Below are 14,830 nucleotides of genomic sequence, written 5' to 3'. Positions count from 1 at the left end.
GGTAGTAGTGGTGGGGATAGTAGTAGCGGTGGTGGTGGGGATAGTGGTAGTGGTGGGGATTGTAGTAGTAGTAGTGGTGGTGAGGATAGTAGTAGTTGTGGGGATGGTGGTGGGGATAGTGGTGGGTGGTGGGGATAGTAGTTGTGGTGGTAGTGGTGGGGATAGTAGTTGTGGTGTTTTGGGGGATGGTGGTGGTAGTAGTAGTAGTAATGGTACAGTAATTCTAGTCATGATAAGATGGGGGTGTTCCACTGTAATGCTCTGTAAAATAGGATGTCAATTCATTTTATGCCCCTAAAAGAGCAACAACAGAAACATGTTCCAACTTGAGCTGTCAGGGGAGATTAAGTGAAAAGACTGTTACTGCCTCAGCCTAGATCTCTCTCTGATTAGGCCTAAATGCAACAGTTTAGGAAAGAGAAGCCAAACAAAAGCACTTTCACATGGAGATTTCACTCACTCACTGCTTCCTCAGAAGTTAATTCAGTATGCCTACTACATTCCCTGTTTTGACATTGTGACAGGGACCCAGCCATACTCTTACCCCCATCTAGTGTTAAGACATGCAATGCAGCCTAACACTTGACCACATGGTGCCTTCAGTTGTTTGTAGGTGGTGTAATAGTGTCTCTGGTCAGTGTAGGCCTAATACTTCTGTTTTGTTTGTGTTGTGTAACAACTTGATTCTTGTCACCAGGTGTATAGGCAGGGTAATGGGTTGGCAGGGTCTGGAATTGTCACTTCTGCTGACCTGAAGGTCATTGGTTAAGTGCCTTGTCCAGTGACCCTCTCTAGAGAAAAATAACCGGATGCTTTTGTCAATCAATGTTTTATTTTGTGAATATTAACAATTCATGAAAACCTGTTCCTGAGACGTTTTAGTTTAGTCCTTCAGAATATAAATATTGAGGTTGCAATTTACAGAATCTAGTATTAGACCTAATAACATGGTAATAGTATGGTAAAAATGAATAGATATTCACAATGAAAGCATTGATACCACTCACTAAAACTTGTTACCACACTGTTACAATGTTATCCCGTGTTGTGATGTAATGTGCTACCAGTATGGGTGTGAAATGTTGCTACCACTCTTTGTGTGGTCTCCATTGTACTTGTCCCAGGACCTGCAGTGTGGTGAATGAATGTACATTTCTAACAGTAGCACCGGGACACTGGTCTCATGTTTCAGTTGGGGACTTGTTGATGGCAACAACCATGTGATTTAAAGGCAAATCTCTCAGATCAATAGTTTCTGATTTGGAATACTTGCATCTGATTTCTCTAGTCGACTGGTCGATTGGATGTTGGTCGACCGAGATTTATTTTGTCGGACACCTGTCTGATTCACGTCTGTCTGAGTGGATTAGTCCATTGCAGAAGCCTCGGGGATGCACACCAGTATCACCAGTAGTAAATCTACCTTTTAATTACCAGAAATGATCATCTACAATGTTTGTTTGGTTACGGTCATTTCTGTTAATGCATTAAATATATTATTATTACAGTCTCACCGTTGTCATTGTAGGACTGGACACGTTGTTTGCAGAGCGCACAACCTAGGCTATACTTGTGAGAAAAGTTGTGGTTTATTATTTCATTCCATTTACGAGTTGTCAATTTATGAATTGTCTTTTGTTTGGCGCGTTCCTGTCAATCTTGTGTAAGGACACGTACCTGATTATGCATAGAAGTATGCCTATAAATGTTCCCATTTGGGGATCTGATGTAACTACCAATTGGATACCATGAAATTTGGGGTAAAAAAAATATATATATATATATATACACACACTTTTTTTCTTTGCCTCAAACAGCAAGTAAACAAAGTCTGTTTTTACATCCATTGAGAATGACCATAGTTCCTTAACAGCCTATTTTAAAAATCTGTCCAGCTCTCTCCTTCTACATAACCACTCAGCATGAAAGGGGAAGAAAATGTCATGCTCATACAATAGGCCTACCTGATTACTTCTTATCCCATGTGTAGAAAAATGTGTCTGTCCGGCACAGGAAACTCTTAGGGCCCAGAAACCTTTGGGCCAGACCAAGTTACCAGGGGCAGCAGGTAACCTAGTGGTTAGAGCGTTGGACTAGTATCCAAAAGGTTGCAAGATTGAATCCCCGAGCTGACAAGGTAAAAATCTGTCTTTCTGCCCCTGAACAAGGCAGTTAACCCACTGTTCCTAGGATGTCATTGCAAATAAGAATTTGTTCTTTACTGACTTGCCTAGTTAAATAAAGGTTAAAAACAGGCCATGCATAACCACTGTGATTCATAGGATATTTATTTTTAGCTGAATATTTTCGACCTGAAGGCTGCAATGTTTTTATTTGTTGGCTTTATGTAGGCTATTATTACGTATTGGCAATGGCAATAGAAGTTACTTTTAGATTTGTATCATTTTCATTTAGAAATAATTTTTGATTAACCTCATGACATTGATTTTTAGATGTGAAGACTTTTTATTATAAATTAAATTAAACTGCTCCACAAAAATGTGAATATGAAAATTGTAACTGGCACGCAGATCAGTAGAAATGGTACCATAACTTGGCACTGCAAATGTAAACGGTTGCCGACCGCTGGTGTATAGCCTATTACCAGCAATGGAACATAAAGGCAGAAAGGGCAGCGGCAGGAGAAGGGTTGGGAACACTTTTTTTTTTTTTTTTTTTCTGCTTAGGCTATAATGATCTCTGACTCCCTCTGTGTCTTGTTTTTTTTTACGGCAGTGCTTAAAGCATCAGACAAGCCCAGTAGCCTACATATAGTTGATTTTATTGAAACATAGGGTGTGTCTATATATGGAAAAATACAAGTTTTTCCATTTCTACCCATCGATTGACGATTCAGTCAACAAAGATTATTTTTTGTCTGGGACAGCCCTACATTTTGCGTCAACACGAGGGCCCTTTTGTGAGACACAGGAGGCCCCTATGAATGTCCACCCCTCCCCCACTCACATAATGCCACCTCCCCTCTTAACCCCACATCTCCTCCTCTCTCACCCACTCAGCAGGTTTATATCAAGTTCTCCACTACATCTGTGCCAATGGAGACCCACTTCCTTGGCAGCATGAGAAGGCCAGGCACATAGTCATAGTGACACATTGTGTTTCGACTACATAACATTGTGTTGGGTAAATACCCTTTTATTTGCTTATACAAAAAAAACTGCCCTATATCTTAGATTTGACTGCAAGCCTCCTGAAATTGAGCTATCTGGGCTGTCCTTTTCTAATTGGGTCACAGAGAATCCCCCTCACACACAGAGAGAGAGAGAGAGCTGTGTGGAGAGGAGAGCAGCAGATCACCCATTTTATCTGACACATGACTGGACGTGCTTCTGAGTCCAACCTGCAGTGAGCAGCACTTAAGTTTTCATTGGAGAGGAGGGAGAGAAGGAGAGAGATGGAGAGATATAGAGAGATAGAGATAGAGGGAGCCATGAAGAGGGGGGAGGGAGAAAAAGCTTGCAGAACAGGCGTTGGGCGCAACTGGGGATGCGTTGCCATAACAACGCTTTCGGCAGGCCGCCCACAAGCTTGTATGTCAGTGGGCATTAAGGGGAGGGAGCTAGGAGAGAGAGAGGGCGGGAGCAGAGAGAGAGGGAGTGAGGGCGGGAGCAAAGAGAGGCGGGAGGGAGGGCGGGAGCAGAGAGGGGGGGGGAGGGTGGGAGCAGAGAGGGGGGAGGGGGGTGGGAGCAGAGAGAGGGGGGAGGGAGGGTGGGAGTAGAGAGAGGGGGGGGGGCGGGAGCAGAGAGAGGGGGGAGGGAGGGCGGGAGAAGAGAGAGGGGGAGGGAGGATGGGAGCAGAGAGAGACAGAGAAGGGAGGGAGCACAGAGAGACAGAGAAGGGAGGGAGCACAGAGAGACAGAAGGGAGGGAGCACAGAGAGACATAGCAGGGAGGGTGCACAGAGAGACAGAGAAGGGAGGGAGAACAGAGAGACAGAGAAGGGAGGGAGCACAGAGAGACAGAGAAGGGAGGGAGCACAGAGAGGCAGAAAGGAGCGAGCACAGAGAGACAGAAGGGAGGGAGAACAGAGAAGGGAGGGAGCACAGAGAGACAGAGAAGGGAGGGAGCACAGAGAGACAGAAGGGAGGGAGCACAGAGAGACAGGAGGGAGGGAGCACAGAGAGACAGGAGGGAGGGAGCACAGAGAGACAGAGAAGGGAGGGAGCACAGAGACAGAGAAGGGAGGGAGCACAGAGACAGAGAAGGGAGGGAGCACAGAGACAGAGAAGGGAGGGAGCACAGAGACAGAGAAGGGAGGGAGCACAGAGAGACAGAGAAGGGAGGGAGCACAGAGAGACAGAGAAGGGAGGGAGCACAGAGAGACAGAAGGGAGGGAGCACAGAGAAGGGAGGGAGCACAGAGAGACAGAGAAGGGAGGGAGCACAGAGAGACAGAGAAGCGAGGGAGCACAGAGAGACAGAGAAGCGAGGGAGCACAGAGAGACAGAGAAGGGAGGGAGCACAGAGAGACAGAGAAGGGAGGGAGCACAGAGAGACAGAAGGGAGGGAGCACAGAGAGACAGTGAAGGAGGGAGCACAGAGAGACAGAAGGGAGGGGGCACAGAGAGACAGAGAAGGGAGGGAGCACAGAGAGACAGAAGGAGGGAGCACAGAGAGACAGAAGGAGGGAGCACAGAGAGACAGAGAGGGAGGGAGCACAGAGAGACAGAGAAGGAGGGAGCACAGAGAGACAAGAGGGAGGGAGCACAGAGAGACAGATAGGGAGGGAGCACAGAGAGGGAGGGAGCACAGAGAGACAGAGAAGGAGGGAGCACAGAGAGACAGAGAAGGAGGGAGCACAGAGAGACAAGAGGGAGGGAGCACAGAGAGACAGAGAAGGGAGGGAGCACAGAGAGACAAGAGGGAGGGAGCACAGAGAGACAGATAGGGAGGGAGCACAGAGAGGGAGGGAGCACAGAGAGACAGAGAAGGAGGGAGCACAGAGAGACAAGAGGGAGGGAGCACAGAGAGGGAGGGAGGGAAAAAGCAGAGTGCATACTGAAGCAAGACGTGATTGGTCACACCCCCTTGTCTTTGTGTGGAGTGGAGCATGCTGGGTAAGGCCCTTGAGTGAATGCTCATTGAGTCTGAAGGCTGCAGCTAAAAGAGCTGCCTCTGAATCTGTTTGGATTAAAGTGGAGGAGTCAACGGAATCAGCCAAGGTACTGCCCATCTCATTCCTCTTTCTCTCCACCTCTCTCTCTCACCCTCTACCGTTTTTCCTGCTTTAGATTGTGTAGCATAGCTTTGCCGGAATGAATCACAAAAGAAGGGGGTGGGGTTAAGCAGGAGGTGCGTGGACAAAGGACACTGGCTGGCTGTGTGAATTGTTTACTACCACTGCAGCAGGCAGGCAGGCAGGCATGAGAGAGAGAGAGAGAGAGTTCCCACTCTCCTCTGTCTCTCCCAGAGGACAGCTTCCATGTTAATGGAGGGAAGAACAGCTCTGTAGAAAACCAGCTCTGCTCTAACAGATACACAATCAAGTACTGTAGTTCAATAATTGTAACAATGTATGTTAACACTATTCTGTCCTGACAGTGGTAGAATACAAGCAATCTCTCAGATAGTTCATGACTAAAATGGTTTCACTGATACTAGCTGAGCTAGTTTCTTGAAATATAATACTGTACCAATGGCAAAGCCCAGGGTTGCTAGCATATTGCTTGTAATGCTCCACTCTATGCTGTCGGTCTTTCACTCTCTTTCTAAGCAGGCGTCTCAAGGCTTTCTCTCTTTTCTCTGGATTGTCACGCTCCATTTGTACCCAGCTCGTCTTTCATAAAGGCATGCTCTTCCATTTAATCCGTGTGGAGTTGGTGTGTGTGTGTTGGGGGATGGGGTTAGTAGGTTCACTCTATGGTCTCCCTCTTCATGGAAGGAGGGCTGCACATTTGTTGGCTGAATCTGTTCCCACTAGGTCTTTGCAGCTGTGATTTCTCGCTCTCTTCCCCTCCCAATCGCTCCCTCTCTTTCACTCCTCTTCTCTCTCCTCCTGAAACAACCCCCTTTTATCTGTGCTCGCCGTGACACTGCAGCAGGGAGACAGGCAGTCAGGGAGGGAGATAGGCAGACAGACAGGGAGGGAGGGAGACAGGCAGACAGACAGGCACGGAGACAGGCAGGCAGGGAGGGAGGGAGACAGGCTGAAGGCAGGCACGGAGACAGGCAGTCCGGGAGGGAGGCAGACAGGCACGGAGACAGGCAGTCAGGGAGGGAGGGAGACAGGCAGACAGACAGGCACGGAGACAGGCAGTCAGGGAGGGAGGGAGACAGGCAGACAGACAGGCACGGAGACAGGCAGTCAGGGAGGGAGGGAGACAGGCTGCAGGCAGGCACGGAGCCAGGCAGTCAGGGAGGGAGGGAGACAGGCTGCAGGCAGGCACGGAGACAGGCAGTCCGGGAGGGAGGGAGACAGGCAGACAGACAGGCACGCAGACAGACAGGCACGGAGACAGGCAGTCAGGGAGGGAGGGAGACAGGCTGTAGGCAGACACGGAGACAGGCAGTCAGGGAGGGAGGGAGACAGGCTGTAGGCAGGCAGCAGGGGAGATGTGACAGCCCCTAGTTGATTTCTTCAGCCATCCTCTCTCTCTCTCTCTCTCTCTCTCTCTGTATTTCTCAATGTGTATTTCTCTCTCAATACATATGGGTATATGGGAATGAGGTCAATTCCTCCACTCCCCATCAGAGGCTCAGCAAGATCAACTCAGAATATCACATTGTCACATGCTTCGTAAACACAGGTGCAGACTAAAAGTGAAACGCTTTCTTACGAATCCTTTTCCAACAATGCAGAGTTAAGATAAAGATAAGAAATAAAATGCCAAATTTAAGTAATGACATGAGAAATAAATACTCAGTGAATAACAATAACAAGTAAAAGTAACATGGCTATATACAGGAAGTACCAGGTAGTAACATGGCTATATACAGGAAGTACCAGGTAGTAACATGGCTATATACAGGAAGTACCAGGTAATAACATGGCTATATACAGGAAGTACCAGGTAGTAACATGGCTATATACAGGAAGTACCAGGTAATAACATGGCTATATACAGGAAGTACCAGGTAGTAACATGGCTACATACAGGAAGTACCATGTAGTAACATGGCTATATGCAGGAAGTACCAGGCAGTAACATGGCTATATACAGGAAGTACCAGGTAGTAACATGGCTATATACAGGAAGTTCCAGGTAGTAACATGGCTACATACAGGAAGTACCAGGTAGTAACATGGCTATATACAGGCAGTACCAGGTAGTAACATGGCTATATACAGGAAGTTCCAGGTAGTAACATGGCTATATACAGGAAGTACCAGGTAGTAACATGGCTATATACAGGAAGTACCAGGTAGTAACATGGCTATATACAGGAAGTTCCAGGTAGTAACATGGCTATATACAGGAAGTACCAGGTAGTAACATGGCTATATACAGGAAGTACCAGGTAGTAACATGGCTATATACAGGAAGTACCAGGTAGTAACATGGCTATATACAGGAAGTACCAGGTAGTAACATGGCTATATACAGGAAGTACCAGGTAGTAACATGGCTATATACAGGAAGTACCAGGTAGTAACATGGCTATATACAGGAAGTACCAGGTAGTAACATGGCTATATACAGGAAGTACCAGGTAGTAACATGGCTATATATAGGAAGTACCAGGTAGTAACATGGCTATATATAGGAAGTACCAGGTAGTAACATGGCTATATACAGGAAGTACCAGGTTAGTAACATTGCTATATACAGGAAGTACCAGGTAGTAACATGACTATATACAGTGAGTACCAGGTAATAACATGGCTATATATATGAAGTACCAGGTAGTAACATGAATATATACAGTGAGTAACATGTAGTAACATGGCTATATACAGGAAGTACCAGGTAGTAACATGGCTATTTACAGGTTTATATCCATTTCAATGGTTTACATTCCCAATATCCGTCTCAACAGGATATTCAAGCAAGATCTGGATTGTACACCTTTTTATGACTTAACAGTAATGTTGGCCTTGGTATTTATTGTCATGAGTTACATGTTACACCCAAAGTGAAATTAGGATTTCCATCCTCCATGCATACCACCTGAGATTAGACCTGGGTCCCAAATGGTACCCTGTTTTCTAAATGGTGTAGGGTGTCATTTGGGACACATCAGTGCTTGGCTTGCATTAGCCCTGTTCTACCCTGTTATGATGCCGTGGTGTGAGTTGCTCTCCTGCAGAAGAACAAGCTGTGTTTTGCATAATCTCTCAATAGATAGTGGACGGGGACTTTTATGCAGGTTAATTTAAATACATTTTACCTCATTTCTACCAGCGTGTTACATGTGCAACCAGAGGGGGAAAAAACCCTAGACCACAGAGACGTGTTCAATGCTCTCCCTCGCCCTCCATTTGGCAAATCTGACCATAACTCTACTCATAACTCCTGATTCCTGCTTACAAGCAAAATCGAAAGCAGGAAGTACCATTGACTCGCTCAATATGGAAGTGTTCAGATGACGTAGATGCTAAGCTACAGGACTGTTTTGCTAGCACAGACTGGAATATGTTCCAGGATTCATCGGATGGCATTGAGTATTCCACCTCAGTCACCGGCTTGATCAATAAGTGCATCAATGAAGTCGTCCCCACAGTGACCGTACGTACATACCCCAACCAGAAGCAAGGAGCGGGACTCTGACCCGGATGCTTATAAGAAATCCCGCTATGCCCTCCGACGAACCATCAAACAGGCAAAGCGTCAATACAGGATTAAGATTGAATCCTACTACACCGGCTCTGACACTCGTCAGATATGGCAGGGCTAATACGGACTACAAAGAGAAGCACAGCTGCGAGCTGCGAGCACGTCTCCATTCTCATCAATGGGGCTGTAGTGGAGTAGGTTGAGAGCTTCATGTTCCTTGGTGACATAACCAACAAACTATCATGGTCCAAGACAGGCGTGAAGAGGGCACGACAATGCCTATTCCCCCTCAGGAAACTGAAACGATTTGGAATGGGTCAAAAATGTCTACAGCTGCACTTTCGAGAGCATCCTGACTCGTTGCTTCATCACCTGGTATGGAAACAGCTCGGCCTCCGACCGCAAGGCGCTACAGAGGGACCTCTGTGCCAGGCGGTGTCAGAGGAAGGCCCTAAATATTGCCAAAGACCCCAGCCACCCTAGTCATAGACTGTTCTCTCTGGTACTGCATGGCAAGCGGTACCAGAGCACCAAGTCTAGGTCCAAAAGGCCTAGACTTCTTAACAGCTTCTACCCCCAAGCCATAAGACTCCTGAACATCTAATCAAATGGCTACCCAGACTATTTGCATTGACCACCTGATTTTTACGCTGCTGTTACTCTCTGTTTATTATCTATGCATAGTCATTTTACCTCTACCTACATATACATATTACATCAATTACCTCTATATAGCCTCATTACTTTTATTTAAAAAATGTATATATTTTACCTTTTATTTAGTACATTTTAGTTATTTTTCTTAACTGCATTGTTGGTTAGGGCCTGTAGGGAAGCATTTCATTGTAAGGTCTACACTTGTTGTATTCGGCGCATTTGACAAACAACATTTGATTTGGTACAGATCAGGCCAGCAGGAAGTATATACAGGAAGTTCCAGGTAGTAACATGGCTATATACAGGAAGTACCAGGTAGTAACATGGCTATATACAGGAAGTACCAGGTAGTAACATGGCTATATACAGGAAGTACCAGGTAGTAACATGGCTATATACAGGAAGTACCAGGTAGTAACATGGCTATATACAGGAAGTACCAGGTAGTAACATGGCTATATACAGGAAGTACCAGGTAGTAACATGGCTATATACAGGAAGTACCAGGTAGTAACATGGCTATATACAGGAAGTACCAGGTAGTAACATGGCTATATATAGGAAGTACCAGGTAGTAACATGGCTATATATAGGAAGTACCAGGTAGTAACATGGCTATATACAGGAAGTACCAGGTTAGTAACATTGCTATATACAGGAAGTACCAGGTAGTAACATGACTATATACAGTGAGTACCAGGTAATAACATGGCTATATATATGAAGTACTCACTGTGTTTAGCATCGTCACACACTGCTCAGGTTAATTGTCTAGCCTAGCTCCCTCTTCTTAGACTGGGGATTTGTTCCAATTGTCACCCTATTCCATATATAGGTTACTATATAGGGGTTACTATATAGGGAATAGGGTGTCATTTCGGACGCTGCCTGGATACTAGTGGATTTCCACTCAAATTTTGGTCCTTACTTTGCCTTCTTAGTATTGTCCAGCAGGGCCTTCCCTTCTCTCTGCTGGCTCCCCACAGGCAGGGCCTTCCCTTCTTTGTGCTGGCCCAACACAACTCTGCTGGCCTTCCCTTCTCTCTGCTGGCTCCCCACAGGCAGGGCCTTCCCTTCTCTCTGCTGGCCCCCCACAGGCAGGGCCTTCCCTTCTCTCTGCTGGCCCAACACAACTCTGCTGGCCTTCCCTTCTCTCTGCTGGCCCAACACAACTCTGCTGGCCTTCCCTTCTCTCTGCTGGCCCAACACAACTCTGCTGGCCTTCCCTTCTCTCTGCTGGCCCAACACAACTGCTGGCCCCCCACAGGCAGGGCCTTCCCTTCTCTCTGCTGGACCCCCACAGGCAGGGCCTTCCCTTCTCTCTGCTGGCCCAACACAACTCTGCCGGCCTTCCCTTCTCTCTGCTGGCCCAACACAACTCTGCTGGCCTTCCCTTCTCTCTGCTGGCCCAACTCTGCTGGCTCCCCACAGGCAGGGCCTTCCCTTCTCTCTGCTGGCCCCCCACAGGCAGGGCCTTTCCTTCTCTCTGCTGGCCCCCCACAGGCAGTGTCAAGGAAAGGAGTGATGGGAGGGAGCCAGGACCTACTACTGCTCACTTATTACCCTCCTGACCTTTCTGAACCAGCCTCCCCCTCACCCCAGAACCAGACAAAGCCAGCAGCCTCACCCTCACCCAATCTCACCCCAAAACTAGACAAAACCAGCAGCCTCCCCCAATATTCCCCATTAGTGATGGGGGTGGATTGATACATAATATTACTTTTTATGATTTTATATTAATACTGACTTCAAGTATCGGTTCTTTAAAAAACGTAATGTTAGGTAGTGCTAGTCAGCTGTACCTGCGCCAAAACTCAGGTATTTCTAATTTTATGGCTTGTTCTCCATCTTCTCTCTAAATGGGGAGCCGACATGTTTTCAGGACTTGTATTTCTTTATTTATATTTTGGTTTCTCATTTTGTCATGGGTCTCTTTTGTCCCTCTGCAGCGACATAGTCCAATGGTAAAAAAAGTAAGCAATAAATGTCAATATTGAATGTCACGGTGAGGTCCCTGGTAATTCCCGGCCTTATAATCCCTATATAGCGTAATAGCTTTGACCAGGGCACATTTGAAACTTGACAATTTTTCTTTTCTTTTTCTATTGGAGCTGTTCTATCGACATTTTCAGTGAACTCAATGTTTTGTGATATTTACATGGAACTGTTTGTTTGACCTTTGATCTGGTACTGTAGTTTGACCACCCCTCTGAGCCTGGTTCCTCTCTAGGTTCCATCCTTCTAGGGAATCCTAGTAACTGAGCTTCTACCTCTGCTTGCTCTCTGGGGTCAAGGCTGGGTAACTGGAAAGCACTTTGACAACTGCTGATATAAAAATGTGATTGATTGATTGATTGTGTGACCTCTGTGCTTCCTTCCCTCCTCTCTCAGGTGATGTGTCTCCCATCAGTATGTCTCCCATCAGCCAGTCACAGTTCATCCCTCTGGGGGAGGTGCTGTGCCTGGCCATTTCGGCCATGAACTCAGCCCGCAAGCCTGTCACCCAGGAAGCCCTGACAGAACACCTGGCAACATGTTTCCCAGGTAACAACAATACAACGTCAGTGTCTATATGTTACAGCGAACACCAGAAATGTTTATTCTGCTAAGTTCTCAACCACCCCAGGTCGCACACATAAAGGCAATGCTGCACCGCCGTAAACCTAACCCCTTCAGCTGTATGTGTCATTAAAGCCAGGAGCGTTTCCTGACCACTGGAAAAACTCTGGGTCATTTAGTGCTCTGTCTGAATTCATTTCCTCACATTTTACTGTCACCAGATGGAGCCGACTAAATGGAGCAGCTCTTCCTCAGCCAGAGACATCTTTATGTAACATGAGAGGAGTTATATTGCCAGCGTATACAAATTAAAACCAATCTCACACAACCGTGGATATTAAATCATGGGTGTAGGGGCTGATGAGAAGTTGAGAGGCTGTGTGACGAGGGATGCATCGTTCTACAGCTGACAGTACATGTGGAAACTTAATCAGGAGTTTGGCCTGTTTTTACCTCACCATTGTAAAACTAGCTCGGAGAAGAGCTTAGTGAGATGAAGTTCACAACAATCAGTGTTGTATTGTGAAGTGTCATTTTTATAACGTGTTAGCATATAGTTTTCCATTACACTTGCGATAATACTGCCATTTTTCATGAAATAGCTAGTAAAGCAGTTAAATAGTTGATAACTATTGGCACCTAAATAAAATGGAATACAGTCCGGTATAAGGCCTATCTGGTTATTTCAGCTCAAAAATACTTTAACCTCTTGATCCTATGGCTGAATACTGCCCCCTTTGGATGAAGTGCGTGCCCATAGTAAACTGAAAATATTTTTTTGCGTTATGGTAATGAGCTGAGCCTGTAGTCACGCTCCCGGATCTGGTATTGGTAGGATCAAGAGGTTAAAAGATGTTTTCTGTTCTCATTCAAACTAGGCTAAATCACGCTGTAGTAGCATGTACAGTCCTATAGCAAATATTGATCTGCTTTTTCCCTTAGTTAGCCTGTCTTAGTTAGCCTGCCTTAGTTAGCCTGGGGGTCAAATGAATGCGCTCCATGCAAGCAAGGGTATTCACTCCTCAATCTGTGTCCCAAATGACACCCTATTCACTACAGTATATAGTGCACTACTTTACACCATGGTTCATGGGGCCCATATGGTTCATGGGGCCCATGGAGTTCATAGAGCCCACAGGGTTCATAGGGCCCATAGGGTTCACAGGGTTCATAGAGCCCACAGGGTTCATAGAGCCCACAGGGTTCATAGAGCCCACAGGGTTCATAGTAGTGTGTGCTGGGGGCCTCCCGAGTGGTGCAGCGGTCTAAGGCTCTGCACCGCAGTGCTAGATGCTTCACTACAGATCTGGGTTCGATCCCGGGCTGTGTCGCAGCCGGCCGCGACCGGGAGACCCATAAGGTGGCGCACAATTGGCCCAGCGTCGTCCGAGTTTGGCCGGCTGGGATGTCCTTGTCCCATCGCACTCTAGCGACTCCTTGTGGGGGGCCGGGCGCATGCAAGCTGACTGTGGTCGCCAGTTGTACGGTGTTTCCTCCGACACATTGGTGCAGCTGGCTTCTGGGTTAAGTGAGCAGTGTGTCAAGAAGCAGTGCAGCTTGGCAGGGTCGTGTTTTGGAGGACTCTTGTCTCTCAACTTTCGCCTCTCCCGAGTTTGTACAGGAGTTGCAGCGATGGGACAAGACTGTAACTACCAATTGGATATCATGAAGTTGGGAGTAAAAATACAAATAGTGTGTACTAAATAGGAAATAGGGTTCAATTTGCGACGTACCCTCAGTCTGCTCCAGAAGATATTATGGAAAGGTCATTGGGGAAGGTTGTTACAGATGGGGACGAGCCTACTTGGGACAGAACTGTGACTGTTTAATGCCGGGCCAGGTTCAACCGGGCCCACCTCTCTATGTATCACTGGAAACTAAAGCATGTGATGCACGCTGAGGTAATTGAATTGCCTGCACTTAATTGTTGCACATGACTGCATCTCTGGGCAGATATGAAGTGCAAACAGTGGATGTGTAGGACTGAAGCTTTAAGCGGGAGGCTCCCCTAGTCTCTTGGTATGCTGTTTTGTATACACTGATGGACCTAAACCTGATCCATGCCAGCTTGACACTGGAACAACAAAGGTCATGCAGACATTTTTAGTGGGGCAACACCTTGACCCTTCACAGCTGCCCATTCAGCAGATCTTCCACCAATGGCGTGATGGCATATTGTGTTTATTTATTCTATATATTACATTCTGCAACGTTCAGAATATTGGATCCCGTGCTGAATAAGCCTCTAGCCCATCTGCCTCCTCCTTGACCATCCAATCATGCTCCTCTCCCCTCCCTTCCCTAGTCCCCACCTCTGTGCTGAGTAAGTACCTTGTGTTCCAGCACTCTGCACCCCCCCCCCCCCCCCCCACCACACAGTCTCTCTCTCTCTCCCTCTCTCCCTCTCTCTTTCTCTCTCTCTCTCTCTCTCCCCCTCTTTCTCTCTTCTCTCCCCCCCGCTGGAAGGTCAGAGCCAGTGCTGGAAGGATTAAAATGAGGAGGAGCTAATCTAGTTAGCTGTTAACTGTCTCAGTCCTCCCTCTGTCTGTCTCTCCCTCTGTCATTTCTCTCTTGCACAGTTTTTATTTTATTTAGCCATTATGGCCCCTCCCTCCAACCCGCTTTATGGCCCATCCCTCCAACCCTCTTTATAGCCCATCCCTCCAACCCTCTTTATGACCTATCCCTCCAACCCTCTTTATGGCCCATCCCTCCAACCCTCTTTATGCCCATCCCTCCAACCCTCTTTATGGCCCATCCCTCCAACCCTCTTTATGGCCCATCCTTCCAACCCTCTTTATGGCCCATCCCTCCAACCCGCTTTATGGCCCATCCCTCCAACCCTCTTTATGGCCCATCCCTCCAACCCACTTTATGGCCC

General features: G+C 47.0%; 1 protein-coding gene across 3 annotated transcripts in view; it reads left to right on the top strand.

Moving 5' to 3' along the window:
- The window catches only part of LOC109905004 (storkhead-box protein 2), a 102,894-nt gene that overhangs the window by 68,646 nt on the left and 19,418 nt on the right, over positions 1–14,830 (top strand). For 2 of the 3 annotated variants that reach the window (XM_031789819.1, XM_020502114.2), the window contains exon 2: positions 11,782–11,934. In XM_031789819.1, coding sequence (XP_031645679.1) covers positions 11,782–11,934 — 153 coding nt within the window. Of the gene's footprint in view, positions 1–5,000; positions 5,182–11,781; positions 11,935–14,830 lie in introns of those variants that run through there. The other variant, XM_031789820.1, reaches the window with a different exon arrangement.

Source organism: Oncorhynchus kisutch, linkage group LG15 (assembly GCF_002021735.2).
Source record: "Oncorhynchus kisutch isolate 150728-3 linkage group LG15, Okis_V2, whole genome shotgun sequence".
NCBI classification, from domain to species: domain Eukaryota; kingdom Metazoa; phylum Chordata; class Actinopteri; order Salmoniformes; family Salmonidae; genus Oncorhynchus; species Oncorhynchus kisutch.
The sequence above is the reverse complement of the archived record's forward strand: the minus strand, read 5'-3'. Positions and strand labels throughout refer to the sequence as shown.